Below are 24,074 nucleotides of genomic sequence, written 5' to 3'. Positions count from 1 at the left end.
GTATTTTCTGTGGTGGAGTCCCTCCTACCTCTTTTCTTGGCATATATTTTTTTGGGTTAGGGAGCCCCCCTTTACTTATAGAAGCCACACATCTACAGGAAAGTATCAGGTGACTATATACGCTCCAGGTACCCAGAATTCTAATATCTCCTGCCTGTTGACTGAACTGCCTTTCTCAACTATGTCCTCAGGTTCCTGGTGCCGGATGCATTGGGGGATTTCAAGTCTCTTCCTGGGTTGTCTAAGTTCAAATCCTCAGAAATCTTGGTAGAAAAGAGTAAGCAGAAATCTCCCAAGTGAATTATTCAGCACTGACCAGGCTGTGCAGTGGCGACAAACCACCCCCAAATTCCAGTGCCCTTGCTGAGGTTGCTTCAGTGTCTCACTGGTGTCACCAGGGAACCCTGCTCTCTCTGGGGAAGCAGCTGCTCGCTCTGTTCAGGGTTACACCCGTCTGACTTACCACGTGGCTTCTGGAGTTGTTGCAATTAGAGCAAGAAGAATGGTTTCTGCTGCTCCTGCCTAGAAGTAACACAGGTCCAAACGCACACGTCACTGGCCTTGCCTTCAGAGTTTCAGTCCTCCTGGAAGAGCAAGCTTCTCCAAAAACTGAAACTACACCCGGCAGGAAACGCCCAGCATTGCCCGGGAGCTCAACCACAACTTAATACACGAGGCTCCCGTTGCTTCCTTTCTGCTTTTCATCGCTTTCCTGTCATTTGAATGATGCTTTCAGAGAGAGAAGGGAGCAGCATCATTCAGAAGAGCTCAAATCTCCCAGCATGCACTGTGCTGGCTGATGTCAAACCAACTGTTCCTGTATTTTCTGTGGTGGAGTCCCTCCCACCTCTTTTCTTGGCTTATATTTTTGTGTTAGGGAGCCCCCCCCCCTTTACTTATAGAAGCCACACATCTACAGGAAAGAATCACGTGACTATGAATGCTCCAGGTACCCATGACAGGGCTGCCCAGAGATAGGTCAGTGAACAGGGAACTTCTTGGGACACATCATTCACTATCAGTATTTGTCAAGGAGAGGGTTCGAAGGAAGTTCTCAAACTTACCCAGAAGATAGAAAGTCTTTACTAGGGCAAAAGTACGCCTCCCTCCCCACCCCCACCCCACCCCCAGAAAGTAATTTTCACTGGGTGCTGAGTATCTGTCATTTCAGTTAGTTGATCATGTTCTCATGGACAGTCGGTCCTCAATTTTCATTCTGTCTACCACACCAGCAAACAAATGCCTGCCTGCTCTACATGTAAAGTGTTGGGGTTCAGAGAGGAATGGGGCAGGCCTGCATGTCAGGAGCAAGCTTAACCGTTAGCAGTGACCTCCGGCAATGATAGATGGCTGTTCCCAGTTTCCCCGTTCCTTTGCTCTTTCTGGTTTTGCCGTTTTTTGGGCACCCTATGTCCTTTGGAATAAGAATTTCAGGGCCCCCTGTTTCTGTAGAGCACAATCACAGTGGTACAGGTTTTTTTTTTGTTTGTTTGTTTTTTTGTTTTTAAATTGAAGAAAGCCTCAAGTCCACAAACCCCTAAATGGTTTCCCCCCTTTGAATCAGTGGTTCCCAATCTTTTATACAATTGAGATCTCAGGGAGAACTTATTAGACAAAAAAACCCCAGTAGATCAGCAGGCTCTGCCTCAGGCACTGGGCTTTAGGACGGTGGGTAATAATCTGCATTTTAAACGAGACTGCTGTGGACTGCAGACTGCAGTAGTTTCAATGGTGCCTTTCCATTTTCTAGATAGCATGCGTGGAATGGGATTTCAGTAAATACCGTTTTGATGCTGAGGTGAAGTGGAGCAATACCATCAAAAGGGGAGCAAATGAAGGTCCTTCCTATAAATACAGCATGACAGATGAAATAAGACTCACAGTCCCAAACGGCTCAAGGGTGATGGGGCTGTATTTTACGACACAGGTTTTGACTTTGTTTTCTATTAACTCTTCATATCCTGGTTAGCCCCACTCACTGATTCCTTAGCATCAAAGTGAATTTCTGACAGTGTGGGGTCCTAAGTATTATTCAATACTTCATCATGAATTCTGTTTGGATTAAAATATAACGCAAGATGCTTAACATGTCTTCCTAGTTCAAAGGAACAAAAGTTTTCCCAGCCCTCCAACTCACTGTCCTGGGGGCTGAAGAGTGAAGCCCCTGGCCAAGCAGTTAGTAGGTCATTTCAAGGAGCCGACATAGCTAAGGATGCTGATGGAGGAGGCCAGCGCCTGCACCAGATTAAATGAAACTGAATTTAACCTCTAGACCCTAAAATGGAATTGCTTAGAAATTACTGAAGTGTACGGAAAGGGGAGAGAGAGAGAGAGCAAAAAGCATTTTCATAGCAAGGTAGAGGGGGCAAAGGCCAGCCTTCTTAATTTATTTTCAATAGATTGTGACACCTCAGCTTGACACGGTCTCAAATGACTTAGGTATTTCAAAAATGGCAAATAAGCTGTTGACAGGGCCAGCAACAGCCTTGCCTATAGCTCTTCACAGTGAAGCACATCTGGTTTTAAACAGAGAGCATACCACTGTGGAATGACAGAAGCTTACTCCGTGCTAGAGGGAGTCACTCTGTGTGTGTGTGTGTGTGTTGGGGGTGGTGCTAGACAGGGGGATTTCCATTAAGGAGACCACAGTGACCATCCAAATCTTTAAGATAGGGTTTCATGGGTTCTCTAACTGTGGCCCAGGGTCAAAAGCCTAGGCCGGAACCTTGTTAGCTGGGAAAACATTGGCCCCTGCCATCCTAGAAAACAAAAACCCGTTTAGAAATCCCAGATCCACTCTCGATGCTCCGTGGAGCAGTCTCCTGCAACGAACCCTCCTTCTCTGTCTTACTAAGACTCTCCGATCGATGCCCTCTGTTTATTCGTGGCAGGGCTTGACAGACTCTCCACGTTGACATTCTTCGTCTTTCAAGTGTGATTAGTTGAACTGCTGATTAACCAGGAAACAAACATGCCCTTAGCCTGACTTTGGTGGAATTACTCTCCTTTCCCCCGGTGCCCACACACACCTGAGGACCGGCTGGTTTCTGGCTAGAACTTTATCCCGATGCCTACCTGGACTAAGCCACCGTTCCATCCCATTTCCACACACCTCTTCGTTTTTCACGTTTAGGACGCCCTCCTCTCATGAACCTGGTGGATCTTGTACTTACAAGACAGCATTTTGCAAGTATCCCTCTAACTAAGCCGTTTCTTATAAAATGTGGACCTGATACAAATTCTGGGACCTCAGTTCAGACTTTCTCAATGAGTACAAACAGGGCCATGAGCCCAAGATGCAACTCTGAACAAGCCCTTCTGGTACAATTTGGAAAGCACAGGGATGTCTTATGGGACTGATAAGTAGTTCACTCTTGCTGGCGCCACACTGGATGAAACTACCACGGGGAGGTGCACAGCGCCCCCACAGACCATTTATCTCATAAAGTAAGTTCCCAAAGACTTGTAAGACCACAGAGCTCAAGTCTCTCCTCCCCAGGGGCCTGCAGTCTAGCCAGCCCGAACCCACACATACTTACATCTCCGTCCACGGGCCTCTGGTCGTCACAGTCCCTCGTGGGGCTAATGTCCTGGCGCATGACCCAGATGGGCTCTTTGGGCTCGTCGGGGGTGTAAGGCGAACGGATGGTCCTGGTTTTCACTTCTTCAATGGCCTCCTTGATGTCCTTGATGGCCAGCGAGATGGCATCCCTCTTTTCCTTGCTGTACCGCTGCCCAACCTCGCTGCCTCCCGGGGTTCCCACGACCCGCTGCTGCTGCCCGGCAGGTGCTGGCAGCCCGGGACTGTCGGGGTGTCCCCCTCCCGGAGTCGGGGCACGCTCCAGGTCCTGCTCCGCCTCGGGCATGTCTTCGGCCGCCTTGTCGAGGCTCTGCGAACTCATGCTCTGCTTGACCTCGGCCACGATCTGGTCGATGTCCTCTTCCTGCTCATAACTGTCCATGCGCGGGTAGGGCGCGAACTCCGCCTCCTTCTCGGGGCTGTCGGACTCGCCGTCGGAGCGCTCGTCGTAGTGGTGCAGCCGCGCGCCCAGGGCCTCCTGGCGGTAGGCGGCCGCCTCGTCGCGCTCGCGCTCGTAGAGCCGCAGGCCGTCGCGCGCCTCCAGCTCGGGCGCGTCCCCGATCTCCTCGTACACGTGCTCCTGGAGGCCGCCGTAGTCGGCGTAGGGCTCGGCGTACGGCTCGTCCTCGGCGCGGTGGAAGAGCCGGTGCGTGTAGACGTAGCCCGAGTAGGCGGCGTTCATGGCTTCCTCGTGCTCCAGCGAGTGGAAGTGCAGGTGGTTGGGCAGCGCGCGCCGCTGCGCCGCCTCGACGTGCTCGGCCTCCGCCTGCTCCGTGTACTCCTCGGCCTCGGGCCGGTACTGCACGGCGTAGGCGCTCTCATCGTCGGCGTCCTGCGCGCGCTCCGCCTCGTAGCCGTCGCGGGCCGCGGCGAGCACGTCGCCCTCGGCCGTGTCCGTGTGGTTGTGGAAGCCGCTCTCGGTGCTGGCCGAGCGCGCCAGGCACTCGCCGCGCTCTTCCTCCTCCTCCTCCTGCGGTGGTGGCGGCGGTGGCGGAGCGGGATGCCCGCGGTGGTCCTCGGGCTCGTGACCTGCGGGCGGCGGGGGCGATGGCGACGGCTGCTGTCCCTCCACCACCTCGGGGTGCTCCAGGTCGGCCTCCACGGACTCGTTCACCTCCCCTCCTGGCGCCTCGTCGGCCACCTCCACCTCCGCGGAGCCCTCCAAGTGGTTCATGGTGGGCGTCGGGGGATGGCTGGCGAGAGGCTGCGCTGGCTCACTGCGCGCTCATTTTGGCTCCACGGGGCCTGGAAGAAACAAGGAGAGTGGCTGCTGAGTGGTTCAGAATGGAACTCCGAGCCGAGCGCCCAGACAGACATAAAACCACTCGCTATTGATCCCTGCTGAATCTGGGTCAATTAAGGCATGATTGCAAACTTAAGAGTAATCTGACAGCACTCTTTTCTTCCCGCACGTATCGTAATTTGTAATTACATATTTACTTGTTTAATTGCGTATAGCGTTCACCCTCCCAAGCCCCCAGACAGAAAGCTTCGCAGGCAGTTTGTTCTTAGCATACTCTTCGGGTTGCATTTTCCGAGGTCTATGGATAGAGTACTACTCAATTGAGTGGGCCCATTGGCATATCTGCTCAAAGAGAAATATCTCTAAACTAGGATCGTAGATACTTTAGAAGGAATTCTTTAAATAAATTTCGTGTGTGTGTGTGTGTGTGTGTGTGTGTGTGTGTGTGTGCGCGCGCGCTTGACGCCATTGCTGAGTGTAAAGTTCTGGGGAGGTTGGCGATCTCCCCAGAATAGGCCCTTGTTCTCTTATATTCAACAAGGATTTAGCTCTCTAGACCACACAAAGACACGAGAGTTCTTTTCTTACGTGCAGGGCGAACACAGGAGAAAATGGAACCTTGTTAAATAACCTTGGGACCAGCCGAGTGACAGTTAACGTTTCGCTGTGAACATCCAAGGGGAGGAAGCTACAAAATGCAGGGTTCATCTAACTCATTTGACCTAGAAACGCTTTCCCCTTAGAAACCAGAGTTCTGACAGATACACAGAGTAGGCAACTTCTAGTACTTTCCCCACGTGCCCTCGATCTCAAATCTGTAATTCTGTGAATGCCATGCCATCTGAAGCTAGAATACATGGGTAAATTTTCAGAAAGTACGAGGAGAGTAGGTCTCCACCTATTTGTGGGGGGAGCTTGCAGTTAGAGAGGAAGATGGATTTCAACTCTTCTGACAAAGTAGCTTTTAAAGAACAGGGGAGATGGTTCTGGTGGGTGATAGTCATTGCTGTGAAAATAAGAGGACCCGAGTTCAGATGTGCAGCATGTAGAAAAAGCCAGACGAGGCTGTGGATGCCTGTAATTGCGGCACTGGGAGATGGAGGCAGGTGGATCCTGAGAGCTTGCCAGCTGGCTAGCCAAAATGGTCAGCTTCCGATTCAGATAGAGACTGAAACAGTATGGTCGAGAATGATCAAGGAAGATGGGTAGCATCCTCCTCTGGCCTCCAAATGTGTGTGTACTGGTGCAGCACCCCATATGTGCACACCACACACACACACACACACACAACCTGTACACGGCATATATAGAAACAGATACAAAGAGTATAATGAACAAAGATACCAGGCAGGATTCTTTGGCTTTCCAGAAACCTGTGGTAAATGAGCTGCTATACTTAGCTCCAGCTGTCAACTTCACATAATCCAGTCACCAGGAAAGACAGAACCTCAGGTGAGGAATTACTGGATCAGATTGGCCTGACACCTTGTCTTCTAAGGCCTTTTCTTGATGGCTAATTGATGTCAGAAGGCCCAGCCCACTGTGGGCGTGCCATTCCTAAGCAGGTGGGGCCTGGGCTGTGTAATAAAGGTAGCTGAGCAAGGCAGTCAACAGGACTCCTCTGTGGTTTCTGCGTCAGTCTCTTCCCATGTATACCTACCTGCCTTGACTTCCCTCAGTGATGGACTAGAGCTTGTAAGATGAAATAAACACTTTCCTCCTCGGTTTGGTTTTGGTCAGAGTGGTTTATCACGGCAACAGAAAGCAAACCAGGACATGGGTTCAATGCTATGCTTGGATTTCTCTCATTGTGTTCTTTTGTCAAGTCCTTCATTCAAATGGGCAGGAAGTAAACTATTAAATGTAACAGCCCAAGGAAGAGAGGGATGCTTAATCAACTCTTAATATCCAGTATACTCCACTCAGCTCCTTTCCAGAACCACGCCAATTCCACCCCAATGTTTATGACAGACAGAGCAAATCGAAAAGGAGGCTATGTTGGAGTTGCCACACCCACCTTCAGGCAGAGTAGCATATTCCTACCCCCACCCTGGTGGACCCACCCCATCTGATTCTCACTTGGTAAACAATGATGGCTTACCAAGCCAAACCGTTTGCCCTCCCATGGTGGTTGAAAAGAGTACTAGATCAGCACCAGTCTCTTCTGAGAAAAACTGTGGTCTCTGCATTAAACCCGGAGAAGAGTGAACTGCAGCCAGAATATAAGAAAGTTTCCCCAAAATAAGAGTAAGTCACCACTGAGCTGTTGATAGAGGTGAATAAAGGGGACAGAGAAGGCAAGTGTTGGTTCTGAGGTATGCATGGTCAAGAGGACCCTAGTAGATTGTAGAAAATACAAAATGGATGTTCAACACCAGGTCACTGTTTCTGTTTCCTTGGCCAGGACTCAAATACAGACAATAAACACCCACATATCACAGAGGCTCTGACCTGTGCACCAAACCAGTTCTAACGGGCATGTGGCAAGTTTTCACGGAGAGGAACACAACAGGCTTCCCTGAACACCATCCCCATGCTGCATGGTCATTGTTAGAAATATAATAACCACACAATAATCTGAATGGCGATCAGTGCTCGATTCCAGGAACAGAATTGACGAAGCCACTGTTTTCTGTGAAAATGGGCTTTTCTATTCACAGATGGATTACAAAGAAAGTTTAGTCTACACTGAGTTATATCTGACTACCAGATACATTGATTTAACAAAAACAGATTTTTTTTTTTTTTGGTCCATGTATATATATACCAAATCCTGATAAGGAAAGTTCTTTGGGGAAATACCATTAAAAACATGTCGTCTTATATGAGCATTTTGCCCACATAAAAGTGTATACTAGTGATGTAATATTCTCCCACATTTGGCATTTATTAGACACATGCTAGACACTGTATTAGGCAAAGGGGCTTTAAAAGTTTCTAAGCTATGACCCTAGCCCTCGTAGGCAGATAGCATTAATAATTACAATACCTGATAATGAATGTAAAATGGAAATAGGTTCAAGACATGGAAGGAGCCTGTAACAAAAATAATAGAAACTGCTGTGTCACCTCAAGGTCTGTGATGGTTTGTATATGCTTGGCCCAGGGAGTGGCACTGTTAGGAGGTGTGGTCATGTTGGAGTAGATGTGGCCATGGGCTTTAATACCATAGCTCTAACTGCCTGGAAGTCAGTATTCTGCTAGCAGTCTTCAGATGAAGATGTAGAACTCTCAGCTCCTCCTGCACCATGCTTGCTTGGATGCTTTCATGTTCCCACCTTGATGATAACTGAATTGAACCTCCGAACCTGTAAGCCAGCCCCAGTTAAATGTTGTCCTTTTTATGAATTGCCTTGGTCTTGGTGTCTGTTCATAGCAGTAAAACCCTAACTAAGACAAGGCCCAATAAAGTGCTGTGGTCCTTGCGCTCACCAGCATCTAAGAGCTTGGGCCTAGGAGAAGGACACTCCCATCCAACTGGGACCTTGGGAGTGGCCCAGGCACCTCAGGAGGCAGGAGCAAAAGGATGAGCAGCTGATGAAGGGAACCCTTTCCTTCTAGCTCTACAAAGACTACGGACCAGAAATACACAGGCAGGAAAGTCTCATCCTCAGGGCATCTACACTGTGAAGAGAGGGCGTGGCAGGACCCAGAGAGCCAGCAGGCTGCCTGTGGAAAAGCACAGACCACTTCTGGTTCCCAGTTCTGGAATGTTCCCTGGCCTGGAGAGAATGATCAAAAGGAAGGCATTCCAGGGCTGCAGAGATGTTTAGAAATCAGAACCTCAGGATTCAGAGGCCAAATCCGGGTATTTGATACTGTTGGCCAAGATTCCCATCAACCTGAGATTGACAAAAGGGGAGGTTACACGTTTGCTCTCTGTCATCTGTCCTTAACTTGTTGGCCAAGCATCGCCGATTCACCGTCTGCTTTTCTTTTCCTGAGATACTCAAAAGTAGCTCAAGAAGAAATGTGTGACTGCAGACAAAACAGAACATAGAAAAAGAACAAAAGCAGTATACCAGGTTGTTAACACACAGGTTATTGTGCATGTGTGTGTGTGCACACGTGTGCGCGAGAGTGGCCAAGGGTGGTGCTGGTCATGCAGAAGCAGGGAAAAACCTAAAGGTGGAGTGAGGTGCTGAAATGGAAAAAGAAACTTTTATTCTATTATATGGGAGATTTTATATGTGTCCTTATCTAAGCTTTTATGCCTGTGCCCCGGTGCCTCTGGGAAAGTGCCAGAGTAAACTTTCATCCATTTCAAGCTGAAATTACCTTCTAGTGCTCTCCCAGCACAAGGGGCTGGGTCCTATCCTCACTCAGCCTTGATAGACTCCATATTTACACAATTACCTCCAAAGCATGTAATACTTGTCTTTCCCCACTGAAGCTGGCAGTCAAGTTCCACTTCTTGAGCGTGAAGTCTGTCCTAATGCCCACACATACTACACTCCTTCAGTCAAATGATGTCTGTCACTCAGCCAAAGCAAGGGCAGCATGGATTCCTGAGACGCTCAGAGCAATAAACAACTCTGGTTGCTAAACAGGATTATGCTGCGGATGCAACAAGTGGGTATGTACATATCCTGTACACGTTGTGATGAACAGTTCTCTGTGTGGGTATGCATGCACATATACTCATGTGTTCATATGTGTGCAGGTGTGCATGCATATATGTGTGTGCACTCATATATGTGCATGCATGCAGGCAGAACCCAACAACCTTGGGTGTGCCTCAGACGCAGTCTTTTTTCTTTTTCTTAAAAACAGGGTTGCTCACTGACCTGGAACTTAGGAACTTAGGCTAGCGTAGCTCACCAGTGAGCCCCGGAGATCTGTCCATCCCTTCTCCCTCCCACCCCCCCACCCCCATGCTGGGATTACAAGTGCTCACAGCAACACACATGGCTCTTTTAAAAATAGTTTCCGAAGACCAAACTAAGATCCTTGGAAGTGCTTCACCCCTGATCTATCTCCCCAGCTCCTGATGTTTCTCATTCTGCACAAAGGATGAGGGAGTCAGAATACACACAGATTCCCTAGGCTACAAATCTTCCTTGCTTTCTGAGTTAAACTGCAAAACATCCAATAAGGAGTCCAAAGGATCTCAAGAGCCTTGCATCCTGAGCTCCTTTAAACATAATGCATCTATTTATAAGACTACCATAAAAGACAAGAGAGAAGGAGACTAGGGCTCATTAAAGCTTAACCCCCTTTGATTCATTTGGAAATTACATTTAGTGATAATGGAAACCCAAAGACGGACACTTAAATACATTTCTCCTTCCTAAAATTATGTCCCATTCAGATGGCTCACGTGGTCAGAAAAACAAGTCCGACACAGGACTATCTTGCTCCAGCGAAGGATTTTATTCCACCCCATAACGTTGCATCTGATACCGTGCAGTGGGACCTGGCAGGTGGTGCCTGCAATGATTTCTGAAATGAACGGAGGTATGCTGCTGAGAGACTAGATGCCAGTCAAGGTGAGGCTGCAGTGTTGGGCCTCTGGGCTGAATCTTGTCTAGCTTAGGTGATGATGGGGCTGTACATCTTCACTGTCCCCCGCCCCCGGCAGAGCCATTCTGCTGCTTTGTCTGCTAGTACCCCTCAAGGACACTCCATTAGGTATGTGGTCCTCCGTTCATGTTTGGCCAACAAAGCGTGAGATAACAATGGGATGAAGGAGTCTGGGGTTGAGATAGCCATTCTCCCAGGTCATCTCTGACAGTAACATGTGCACTCTTAATGACATAACTGTAAAGACATGAGACCCCCACCCCCGACCTTCCCCTTTTAGTCTTGTGGACCACAATGGTGCTGAGGTCCTGTACAGGCTGTGTCTTTTTAGTTCTTGTGTCTCTGTAAACTACCTGACCTGAATACCCATCTATTTCCTACTGGTACCTAACTGCTATCTAAGGTAGGATGCTTTTATATTAAGTATTAATAGATGGGAAAATTAGTCACAGTAACCAGTCTACTTGACAACCAAAGTAATATTCTAAATAGTGTGGTCGTAGTCAAGACCATGAAGGTGACATTCTAAGGAGAAGTCCTGTGCCAGGGAGCCTCTCTGCCTGGTTCCATGACACAGGGGTTATATACATTCAAGGAATTGACCCAGGAAATTTACACAGGATGCCTGATGGGCATAAGAACCCTGCCAGGGTCTCAGCTGATACCTTTCCTCTCACCAGAGCAGAGACCCCCTGCCCTTCATTCACTGGCATGTTCAATCTCTGTTGCCTGGGTCTCAGCCTCTCCCCACCTCAGTGGCAATAGTTCGGGTGGCACGTCACTGCCATACACCCTAGATGTAGACTGTCAGCTAGAGTGAGTGTCCAGCCACAGCTACATAGCTGAACGTGCCTCCTAACACTTGTCCCGCATGGGGGATGTGAGGCCTGAGCCTTTGGCAACCAGCCTTGGTAGACTATACTTGTATATCTCAAGAGCATTGCCTTTGTCGAAAGGCCCCAGACACTCCTTTTGGGAGCAACCTTGAATGTTAATTTATAGATTTGAAGTTACCAGAGTACTGTCTCACTGTAATACAATTACAATACAATGGTAATATTTAACCACATTTGGTCTCTTTTAGTCCACCTTGAAATATGACTAGATGTCTATAAATCCATCAGATGACAACCAGGCACCAAACTAAGCAATGTCGTGGCATGCTCTACCCACACACCGTGCTTCATACACTCCATTTCTAACCCTCACAGGCATCTCAGTGGGAATTGTTATCTCCAACTGCTGCTTGGGAAGCAGATGCTCAGACAACTGAAATAAATAGTCCAAGGTCACTCGGAGCAGGGAGGGATGGAGGCAGATCTGCTGGCTCTCTGCTGTGTGCTTCTGTTCCATTGCACTGAGCCCAGAAAGTGATGTATTGATTTAAAAAAACAAAAACAAAACCAAACATTTAAATTGGTATAATCGCTTTTAGAATGGTGACCTTGGCAGACTCTCCTGTTTTGAAGGTACAGCCTTCGTTCAAAGCACTCTGGGCACTCTTAGGTTGGAATTGATTTCTAAGTTAACCGAAGGGTTTTTAAACAGCCAGTGGGTAATTTTAACATTCTACAGTTATAGTTAGTTATTTCTGACTTTTAAAAATGCATAACAGGTATCGTCCAGATCTATGACTCAGAGAATTTGGTTAAAGTGTTTTTTAAATTTTAATTTTGCTCGTCTTTTGGTATGTTCTGATGTTCTGCAAATAGCAAATCTGTTCCTAAAAAGATAAAGATGTACATCTGCTGCGATTACTAAAGACTGGGCACATCTCTGAAGTTCCTTCCAAAGGGTAGCCCTAAGAATTGCTTTGGTCAGTAGCCCCATCTTTAATGACGAGGCTCTATCCTCACTGGAGAAACTGGTGCAGAGGCTAGCTGGATGGGTGGACCCCTATGCCATTTCTCCAAAATCAGGTCTGCTACTATCCTCCCGCCTTGAAATCAGTATTAATGCCGACCAAGCAGTACGATTAGCTTACTGGCTGGAACGATTTTAGTTATTTCAACCAGAAAGCTCCATCACAGCCCAGCTTTTGGTTAAGAAGAAATCTCTAAATTTATTCAGATTTCCTTATTTTCTATCGCTTTCCCTCGCACTTTAATGATCAAATCACTCATTTATCATTCCGATTCCAATAAAATACACTCGGCAAGCCCAAGGCAATCACAGAAAGTCAGAGGGGAAATTTTACAATTTTTATCGAAAACTCTAGGGATACTGTCTGGAAATCAAAGCCGATTAAGTTTCTCTGAATTTCTGTGAGATGCCTCTGGTATGAAATCAAACATATCTACATAATCCATAATTTACAGAGCACTAGAGGAACTTGATATGGCTTTCCTGTCCTAATTCCTTTTTGTATGCTCCAGCTTCCTCCCCAGTCCCTGTGGCATTTATAATTTCTGCAGGGTTATGCTCAGTTCAAAAGAATTAAGTCACCTGTCACAGCCAATCTAGAACATTTTCCTGATATTTCTTTCATACAGAAATACCCCACCCCCTCCCTACCCCCAACTCTTACCACCACCATAGAGTTAGCGATGATAATAAGACTCTGAAATTGGTTTGGCTATGTGACTTTTCAGAGACTCATTAAGTTATACTGTGAGAGGAGGAAGAGATGGTGAGTTTCCAGCTAAGGACAAATGGAACAGTAATTCATTAAAATGCAAACTTTCCTCTGAGACCACATCACCTCAGATTTACTGCTATTGTTACTTTTTTTTTTTTTTTTTTTTTTTTTTACAAATTATTAGGCTCATTAGAAAGCCAGTTAACTCGCTCTTCTTTAATCTCCCTAGTTTTCTGTTCATTTTTCCTTCCTCAGACAGAACCAGAATGGCAGCCAAAGCCCTAATTACAAAACCTCAAATCAAGTTCTTGTTTCTGGACTTTCTTTTGTTCAGTGGTCAGGAATGGGTCAGCAGAGGCTCTACTGTCCATACATGCAAATGATATTTTCACTTAATCCTCACATCTATGAAGTATGGACTAAACGTGATGATTAGAAACACCTGCAGGCAGGAAGGTCCTCGCTCTCAAGCCTAAAAACAAATTCTATTAAGCAAATACTATGTAGCAACAAGCAGAGACTTGAATTTGAATTTGATGAACCAGAAATCCCATACAGAGCCCAAGTCTCCCAGGCTTACTAGCTTTCTGTTTCGTCACATTAGCAAAGAGTTTATAGGGAAGGAAACATAAAGAAGGTAAGGTGGAAAACCACGTTCCCTTCCAAATGAATCATGGGAAATCTGGAAAACCATCAGAATCCACCGATTCTGTCGGTTAAAGACAATGTGGCCCAGGGGCCCCAAATACAAATATTCCTGGGAAATTGGACCTTAACATAATACCCGAAACCCTTAGAGGTTAAAGCAGAGAAAACACTTCAAGGTAATAGGTATAGGACGGACTTTCTGAGAAGACGATGGCTGCTCATCCATGTTTTCTGCTGCTCTGTTCACAACATAAGAGACATGGAATTAGCCTGGATCTCCTTCAACCGAAGAATGAATTCAAAGAGTGTCTTGTGTACATACAATGGAATTTTATTCAGCTGTAAAGAGAGATGAAATTATGGCATTTGCAGGAAAGGAGATGAGATTAGAAAACGCTGCATTGAGTTAATCTAGGCTCAGAAAGACAATTATCTTCAAATTCTGTCTTACGTACTGTCTTAGTCAGGGTTTCTATTCCTGCACAAACCTCATGACCAAGAAACAAGTTGGGGAGGAAAGGGTTTATTCGGTTTACACTTCCACATTGCTGTTCATCACCAAAGAAGTCAGGACTAGAACTCAAGCAGGTCAGGAAGCAGGAGCTGATGCAGAGGCCATGGAGGGATGTTCCTTACTGGCTTGCTTCCCCTGGCTTGCTCAGCCTGCTCTCTTATAGAACCAAGACTACCAGCCCAGAGATGGCACCACCCACAAGGGGCCTTTCCCCCTTGATCACTAATTGAGAAAATGCCTTACAGTTGGATCTCATGGAGGCATTTCCTCAACTGAAGCTCCTTTCTCTGTGATAGCTCCAGCTGTGTCAAGTTGACACAAAACTAGCCAGTACATGTACAGATCCTAGATTCGTGTGTGTGTGTGTGTGTGTGTGTGTGTGTGTGTGTGTGTGTGTGTGTGTGTATTCATGTAGGATAGGCTGTGTATAGAGGGCAGGCAGGAAAGCAGAAAGAGGCTCATAAGAAGAGTCAGAGAAGCTTGAAGGGAAAGGAGTGGATAGGGTAATAAAATACATGTGAGATGGCAGAAAAAGAAGGAAAACTGAGAGCCAAAGGGTCTAAGTTGGAAGGAAGATAGGGCTGTGGGGAATGGGGGTTAGGGTGGGAAAGGGCAACCACATTTTGTATTTTGTAAGAAAATACTACTTTGTAAGCTAATTAAAAATTTTAAAAAGTTTTCAAAAATGAAATTTAAAAAAGAATCGGAGGGAAGATACTCTGCATAGTTGGACAATGCTGTTTGTAGAAACCATGAATTACTAAACAAAAATCCCAATGCCAGGTGTGTGAAACCTGTCCCTGATTGTTCTTAAGGATAGCTCCAGTGACCCTAAGACACTTCTGACACTCTTCTTGCTTTCCCACTGGAACTAGATGATATACTCCTATTACTGAAGATCCAATACATCTGGATTACAAAATGTTGAGAAATCAAGCTTTAACAGCTGGAAAGTTCTGCCCCGCTGACTAGCACTCGCTGTGCCAGACGGTGCTATGGAGACTGCAATGGGAGAAAAGACCTGGATGGTCTTATGCAGCTGTGAGAATTCCAATACCAACTTCCTATGCAAGAGGAGCCTAAGTGTGCACCAGTAGCATGGGCATTGTATGGTGGTAACCAGCTGCTCTCATGGGACTTGAGACTTGTTCCGCAAGACTCCTGACAATGTAGAACCCAGCAAAATTATACACACACACACACACACACACACACACACACACATACATATATATAGATATAGATATAGATACACACATACATATACATATATATGCAAAATTGTATATATATGTATTACTGGATATACATATGTCAACATTGTACACACACATATATAAAACTGGAGAGGTCATAGCCATACCTCTCCCTGCTGAACTATTGACTGATAGTAGATTCTGGGACATATAGAATTATTGTCTTTAGTTGCCTACCTATTGGTGAGTCCAGCGGGTTCCAGTGGGTAGTTCCAAACCCATGGTCTTGGTTAAACTCAGTGGGTCACACAACAAACAAACAAACAAGCAAACAAACAAAAGTCATGAATGTAGGAAAGTGATCTGTAGAGATGAAGGCGATGACAGGGGAGGTGGGGGATTAGAGAGGGTGGGGTGATAGCAATCGAAAAAAAATATATGTATATATATATATATATATATATATATATATATATATATATATGAAATTGTCAAAGAACAAAATTAATTAATATAAATATTTAACCTAAAAAGTGAAATAGAAAAGAGCTTTGGCTTAGGAAGTAATTTTTGTGTCTACAGGGCCATCACCCTGACCACCAAACAAAAAGTTCAGAATTTTCCCTCCTAAATAACGGAAAATGGGGAATGCACTTGAGTGAGTGAGGCCTGGTTGTCATTGTGTCCCAGGATCAAATATCCTTCAACCAGCCATCAGTCTCTCCCGGAGGCCAGTGGTAATATAATCTTATTGCTGAAGATACTGCACATATTGATTGCAAAACAGAGAAGCTGTAAAGTACTGCCCTGCTGTCTAGAATTGACAGTACCTGGAGGATTTGTATCTCAAGGACTCGCCTCCTCCAATCTGCACAGCTGTCCACCCAGCTCAGGTCCTTCAGCCCCTTCATCTAGTAGCTGCAACATCCCCCTTTCCCTCACCTCTCTCAGCCTCCCTTCCTTTGCTATCTCTGAGTACCTTCCAAGGTAACCCTCAAGGGCATCACAGCTACCTCACAGCTCCTACCTTTCAATGCTCAAGGCTCCACCACAGAAGAAAAGAGCAGGAAAGTTGTTTAGGGATTTTTTCAAAGCAGCAATGTGACTTTGGGGAAGCCTGGAGATGCAGGGATATCTACCATCAGTCAGGGTAGGAAGGGGAAAGAAACTTCAGGGACTGGGGATGAAGGCAGAGGTAGAACAAGAGATGGTTAACAAGTCGGAGTCAGACTCTTTGTGTTCAAGCCTCAGTTCGAATAGGAGTCAGGCACGTGACCTTGGGCCAGTCATTTAGCCTTGCTGTGCCCCTGTGTCCTCTTTGAAAGTGGAAGTGATGTCAGCCACCTCCCACGTAGATATTGTGAAGATCAGTTGAGTAAGTGTAGCACCAAGAACAAGAACAAAAATGCATTTGTCAACCCAGACTGGTCAGCACCATGAGTGAGCCCTAATAAGATTTGGGGTGATGAGGTTGTGATAATACTTCAGCGGTTGTAACCAATGTTCTGGGATGGGGTGTAGACTGTGTATCTGGGGAGTCACTACTCCCATTAAGTGGTCCCACAAGCCTAAGCTGCTCTGAAGCATGCATATAAACATGTCTCTGTGCATTTATATTAAGTCTATCTTTGTATATGTGTGTGAAACAAAGCTACCTTACACTGAAGCTTTTCTGTCATTGTTCTGTCACAGAGTGTGTGTGTGTCTGTGTGTGTCTATGTTTGTATCTGTGGATGTGTGTGTGTGTCTGTGTGTGAATATGTGTGTATCTCTGTGTGTCTCTCTCTCTGTGTATATGTGTGGGTATGTGTGTGTGTTTGTGTGTGTGTGGATGTGTGGATGTGTAGATGTGTGTGTGTCTGTGTGTGTATCTGTGTGTGTGTCTCTGTGTGTGTATATGTGTGGGTATGTGTGTGTGTGTGTTTGTGTGTGTCTGTGTGTGTGTTTGTGTGTGTGTGTCTGTGTGTGTATATGTGTGTTTGTGTGTGTGTGCCTGTGTGTGTGTATATGTGTGTTTGTGTGTGTGTCTGTTTGTGTGTGTATGTGTGTTTGTGTGTCTCTGTGTGTGTATGTGTGTGTTTGTGTGTGTGTGTGTGTGTGTGTGTATGCCTGCACACCATGTGTCTGCTATTTCGGGAAGCCTCCTACCCGGCTGAATCCCGTGCTCTAGCTCACAGAGTGTCTGCTCAGCCCTTGGCAGTACTCATGTCACAGCTGCCACTGTGACTTTCCAGCCAGCCGCAGCCAAGCCTCATTAGTCCAGCCTGTGCCTCTGTGAATTGCTGAGTGGTTCTGCTTGTGCTCACACACCAAGCTCCATCGACCTTAGGACACTTACCCGTGTCCAACTCAGAAAAATCCTACTGCTCGAAAGCTGTTTCCAGCTCCTGATTCACAACCATTCACACTTACCATTCCTTATCCATAAAAAGAGATGGAGGAGGACTAGTAACTTGAAAGAGTCTATCCAAATCACCATTTGGCAGATTTTACATATGTACTCACTCGCAGGTGTCTAAAATGACTCAAGTACAGAGTGATTTACAGCTTTGTTCACAAAAGACAGGAAACAACAGCAGTGTCCACCATGAGGAAATTGGTAAGGCACACATGTAATAATGGCTTGCCCATGGGACAGAATAGATAAACACAAAACACATAGAAAGAACTCCCAATGCCTTAAGATAAAAGTTAAGTCAGTGCAGTGCAGCCATCTCCCCCTCTTATCCTTGGCAAGTGGGTGCCAGGAACTTCACTGGGTGTGGGAAACTGTAGATGGTAATGAAGTCTGAGGTTCAGTATGTAAACTAGGCATATTACGAGGTTATTAACAGTAACCCATAATAATAAAGAACAATTGTAACAACACACTGTAATGAAAGTCCCATAAATGTGGTCACTCTCATGTGATCTTATTGTACTATAGTGTATTTGGGAATCTTTGGTTGACCAATTGTGATAACTGAGACCATGGGTAAGGGGTACTATTGTATTGCTCCATAAGTACCATAAGTGTGCATGTGTGCGCGCGCGCGCACACACACACACACACACACACACACACACACACACACACAGCAGAAGCAAGAAAGCAATGCCAGTAGCTCTCTTTGGGATGCAGGGGCAAGAATGAGAACTGGGCAGATTCTCCTGCATAAACACTCTCTGATGTCCTGGCAATGAATCTTTTTAAAAATCCAAACACATAGTGAAAATCCTGCCTGCCAGACAGGATGGCAATTTTTGTTTTCAATGTAAAGAGCCTAGAGACATGTCCTCCCTGCTGGTGGAGGAAGGCGCCCAGATAGGGTTGCATCTCTGTAAACTTTCAGCTCTGCCTTGAATCTCCTCACCGTTTGTCAGGCTTCTTGTTGCCATGCTGGAATCTATAGAAGTTTCACTAGGCTTGGCTCTCATACACTCATCTGTTTGAATGCTTGGCAAATGGGGAGTGGCATTGTGAGGAGATGTGGCCCTGTGGGGGCTTTGGGTTATATGTGCTCAAGCTCTGCCCAGTGTAGAATTCCGGTCTCTTCTTTGCTGCTTGTGGATCAAGTTGTAGAACTGTCACCTCCTTCTCTAGCACCATGTCTGCTTGCATCCTGCCATGCTTCCCACCATGGTGATAATGGACTGAACCTCTCAAACTGTAAGCCAGCCCCAACTAAATGTTTTCCTTTATAAGAGTTGCCTTGGCCACAGTGTCTCTTCACAGCCATGAAACCCAAACTAAGACAGCATCTGATCTCTGTTTTACTCTGAGCCTTACTGTTCAGTTGTAATGTAGCTCTGTAGATGGACTGTGGGGTTGGCAGGGGTAGGGCCAGATAGTAAAAATGGTGCCAAGAGTTATGCATCTTAGGGAACCCCAGTCCAGTCTGTGGCCTTCATGTTTGTTCTCCAGAAACATATTACACATTCACTCATGGATATGATCATAAAGTGGTGGAATTGAAAGTATTTCCAAGGCAACAAGCACCTCATTTAATAGATAAACAAGCCCAGGAGTAGAAAGGTTGTCCACAGTCATGAGTATTTGAAAGAAGTAGCTGGTTGCTAGATCTCGTTCTGAACTTCCTTCTCCTCTGCTACCGTAGTGCTAAGGTACCTACAAAGAGGACATTGGTCCTTTAAGAGGCAGAACTCTAAGTGATTACACAAGATGTCAAGACAAGAAATTCAAAATATACAAACAGCTCAAAGCAAACCATTCTCCATACCCCGAGCCCCAAACCTTTCCAGGGCACACACATATGGTAATTGTCCATGATATTTGGAAACAGAGTGGTTTATTGTTCACCAAAATTTTGAACTCATTCCCACATCTATGATTTGAATGTCTCCATTTAAAGATCATGTTGAAACATGATTGCCATTATACTACTACGGGAACTGGGTAGAGTGGCACACTTACTCCAGCAGGCTGAGATGAGAGGATTGTGAGTTCAAGGCCAGCCTTGGGAGATCCTGTCACAAAACAAGCAAACCAAACCAAAACAAAGCAACAATGGTTGCTTTGTAACACAAGAAGAGGTAAAAGAGGCTGGGCCTTTCAGAGGTGATTGGGACTTGAGGGCTTTGCCCACACGAAAGCTGTTTCTGTAGGATTGGGTTAGGTATCTCCAGGATACTGCTACAGTGGTGCTGGGCCTGACATTTCTTCCTGCCTCTCGCGCATGCCTCTTCACCAAGGGATGCTCTTCGTCATGGATTAGCCAGCAGGAAGCACACACCAAATGCTACTACCACGTTGTTCTTCCCAGGCCCCAGAACCATGAAAAACCAGTCTCTGCTCTTTATAAACTACCCACTCTCGGGCACTCTGTTACAGTAGCGGAAAACAGGCTAAGCCACTTCATATTGTAAAACTGTCACCCAAAACTACATTGCAAGCTCCCCTTACACCTGGATGGGGCCATGCTTAGGTCTTATCAAAGGAAGGACAGCGGAAGTGGTCACGTAATTTCTGAGCCAAGCTACTTTCTACAGGGAGCTTGTCTTTCCTATATACGCTTTCTCCGTTCACTGAATATAGAAGACTCGAGGACCTGAAAGATGTTGGAATTGCGAGGAGGAAAAGGCCTGGATCCTTGATAAACCATACGGAGAACACGATTTCATGCCAGTTAGGAAATACACTTTTGGTGGGTGACACTAATAAAAATGTGAAGGTATTATATATCGGTCCAATTAACCACTGCAAGGAACATTTCAGGGAAGCCTGGAAAGAAGTAATTATCTCTTGTGCTTTAGAAAAGAAAATGAATACTGTTACAGCTTGGGCATGGAGTGTCTCCAGAGGAGAAACTGTTCAGAGGTGGGGACTTGGTGTTAAATCCTGAGGACGCTAACCTTAACCATGGGTGGGGTCAGCGCTGAACGGGCTGTTAGGAAGTAGGTCACCTAGAGTGTGTCTTTGAAGGTACATCTTGTCCTCACTTCCTGCTACTTCTTTCCACCATAGGTGAGCCACTCCACTCCACAATATGCTCCCTTCCAGGAAGTTCTCCCTCACCCACGGCTCAGACACAAAAGAAGCAAGAGATGGATTATAACACTGAAACCGAGTCAAAACCAACCCTTTCCCTTGAAGGTGATTTCTCTCATGCATCTTGTCACAGCAAAGAAAGGCTGACTAGTCCAAGGATTAAGAGAAATAACCCTTCTAAATTGCTTCTGAGTTGACTTTAGTGTAGGGTTTTTCTTAATTGTTTCTAGGTGCCATCTCCTTAGCTTTGGAATGAATATATAATACATATATAATATACATATTATTTACAATATGTGATATATATATATACATATACATATATATATCATCTCCTGAATTCTTGCCATGTATATTCATATATATCTATTTCTATATATATATGGCACTATCTCCTGAATTTCTTCCATATGTATTCATATATATGTATACATATACATACATACCTTTATGACATATACATATATAGATATACACACATATATGGGCACATACATATATGACACTCTCTCCTAAATTCCTGCCATAAAAGATGAACAGTTAGTTGAAGTCTTTTCTTTCTGTCCCCCAATGCTTACTACTTTTTTGTAATGAGCGATTTGGCTTCTGTTACTAACACATCCTCCCATCTTTCTACTTGATTTGTCCTGTCTGACCTCCTATCTTCTGTCAATCAGTTTTATACTTTGAACTTGTCCATCTGATGTTTATTTTATGCCTGGTAGCCACAATCAAGTCTTCTGTGTGTAAACACAGAGGGTGATTCAAAATGTTGGAAATCAATACACAGCTATTGCCTTACCAAGGTTATACAAATAACATCCATCTATGTGTCATGAAGACCGGTGTCACTACGTTTTGGTTTTCCAGTGACACCGCTCCTGTGTCAATCAAAACAGGTTTCCTAGCACCAAGGTCAAAAAGAATTCCCCTCAATTTCACTGAATGCTTTAACGAGCCACTGGGTGGTTTACTAAACAGTTGGGTCATGACTAACTTGAATAATTTTTTATCTTAATTAAACCCCTTGGTCGTTCTTACAAACCTTCCATCTTACTGGCCAAAAGAAAAGAAAAAGCAGGCTGTCACCGTGATGTCAACTTCTCTGGTGTCTCAGTCAAATGAACTGGACAATGGGTCTCCCTTCGTCTTCACAGCTTCTCTTTGCTCTGCTAGGTCAATGTTCTGCTTCTCAGAGTCAGCTAAAAGCCGCAGTCAATTTCCCTTTACTGGTCTCTTGGTATGCCACATCATGGACCACTGAGCACTCTCCTCTCCTCTCCTCTCCTCTCCTCTCCTCTCCTCTCCTCTCCTCTCCTCTCCTCTCCTCTCCTCTCCTCTCCTCTCCTCTCCTCTCCTCTCCTCTCCTCCCCTCCCCTCCCCTCCCCTCCCCTCCCCTCCCCTCCCCTTCCTTCCCCTCCCCTCCCACTTCTCTTCTCCTTTTCTCTTCATTTTTCTAGAATACATCTCAAACTATTTATGACATTCTGAATTCATGAATGTGTCAAAGGGCTTTGATCATACCCTTACATATAGCTGATCACCAAGCATATAACAACAATGCCACGTCCCACCCCACTTATGGCTTGATATTATCACTCACCTTTGTTATAACTCACAAACATATTACCCAGACATCTCCATAAACTGCAGGCTTTGCCAGTGGGTCTGGTCTCATAAGCCTGTAGATGACCGTTCTCTGAGTATGCTACTGTGCTGGTGAGACATCCTGAACTAGACTAGCTCATTCCTCGGTAACCACTACCCCTGGTATATTTTAATATGTTTCTCTTATTTTCAGTGTTTGGAGATCTTGAGAGACTGAGTCTAGGCCTTGATGGGCCTTTACTGTGCAGCAGAAAGCTTTGCAACCCGAAGACCCTGTCTTTCCTCAGGTTCGAGAATGTTCTGACTACATCGGACATCAGAGCCTCCGAGATTCTTGAGTTTTCCTGGCTTTTCTGTTTCCAGCCTTCTGCTCCTCCTCCCTATCCTCTTTTATATCCTATTAGATTTTCTATCTTAAACCTTCCTATTGAAGTCTGTGCTCACTTACTGTCGAAGAGCTGTGCCTTTCTCCACCATCTGGTTTACACTTATTCTTCTAAGGATATTACAAGCTCTTGGAGCTCTCTGAACATATGGGTGAGAGCTCTCTTTTCTCTCGAGCCTCTGGACTTGTCTTTCCTTCTGCTGGACTTTTAATCTTGTACTATCATCCTGCTACGTTCCCCCATGTATCCCACACAGAAACAAATGATGAGGTGGGTATAGGTTATCCTTGAGGCACTACCACCGAGATTGCCCTAATTCAGTATGTGTGGTAACGGCAAACTGTTGTTGAGATAGTCAATGTTCTTACATATGTCTATACCGTGTTTTGACAAATGTTCTTATAGACATATGTCATTATGTGTGGGTAGGGTTATTTCTATGAGAGAATGCCCAGGAAGTGAGATTAGGTGGTTAAGAATAGCACACATATTATAGAAAAGTGCAAACATATGGAAAACTATAGAGAACAGTGTTATTATCCTCCCACTTTGACTCTGAGGGTTGAAGACAGGATGAAGGCCAGTTGTGGCCCATCCATAACTCTTCTACCTGCTGCCTCTTCTTGGATTATTTTGAAGTCAGTACAAGAAATCCAATAATTACATCATTAAATAAACATTTTATTAGATGTGTGTGTGTGTGTGTGTGTGTGTGTGTGTGTGTGTGTGTGTGGGCATGCCATTGTACACACAGAGAAGTAAGAGGATGACATGTTGAAGTCAACTTTCTTCTTCCACCATGTGGATTCTGGGAATGGAGCTCTGGTTGTCAGGTGTATTGGCAAGTGTCCTTACTGCTGAACCATCTTGCTGGCCCTAAAACACACTTTTTTGTTGTAGTAAAACATACATAAAAATGTAGCATTTTAACCATATTTAAATGTACATTTACATGTCATGAAAGGCACCCTTATTCTCATACAACCCCTCATGTGACAACATATTTAAGTTGCAATACATATTAACAAAGTGACTTTCTCAATTCTTGGCAATTCTTTGCTAACTCTGAAGACTTTTTCTTCCTACACATGTAACCGTGGGCATATTACACCCCCTCCCCCTTTTCTCTCTGTCTGCCTTCTTTCTTTTTGTTTCCTTGATAGGAAAAAAGAAAAAGAAACCAAACTTCCTTTTTTTCTCAACCATCAAAGAAATATGCATCAGCCATAGAAATACAAATGTAAATTTTCACCTGAATAGCTGGGTTGTACAGTGTGTTCTCAGGTTGGCCACAGGGTCTTAGTCTCCAT

At 45.4% G+C, this 24,074-nt stretch overlaps 1 protein-coding gene across 6 annotated transcripts in view; it reads right to left on the bottom strand.

Moving 5' to 3' along the window:
- The window catches only part of Apba1 (amyloid beta (A4) precursor protein binding, family A, member 1), a 190,793-nt gene that overhangs the window by 52,039 nt on the left and 114,680 nt on the right, over positions 1–24,074 (bottom strand). For all 6 annotated transcript variants that reach the window (XM_006527140.4, XM_006527139.4, NM_177034.3 and 3 more), the window contains exon 2: positions 3,540–4,825. In XM_006527140.4, coding sequence (XP_006527203.1) covers positions 3,540–4,754 — 1,215 coding nt within the window. In that variant the 5' untranslated portion in view covers positions 4,755–4,825. The remainder of the gene's footprint in view (positions 1–3,539; positions 4,826–24,074) is intronic.

The sequence above is a fragment of the Mus musculus genome, chromosome 19 (assembly GCF_000001635.26).
Source record: "Mus musculus strain C57BL/6J chromosome 19, GRCm38.p6 C57BL/6J".
Classification (NCBI taxonomy): domain Eukaryota; kingdom Metazoa; phylum Chordata; class Mammalia; order Rodentia; family Muridae; genus Mus; species Mus musculus.
The sequence above is the reverse complement of the archived record's forward strand: the minus strand, read 5'-3'. Positions and strand labels throughout refer to the sequence as shown.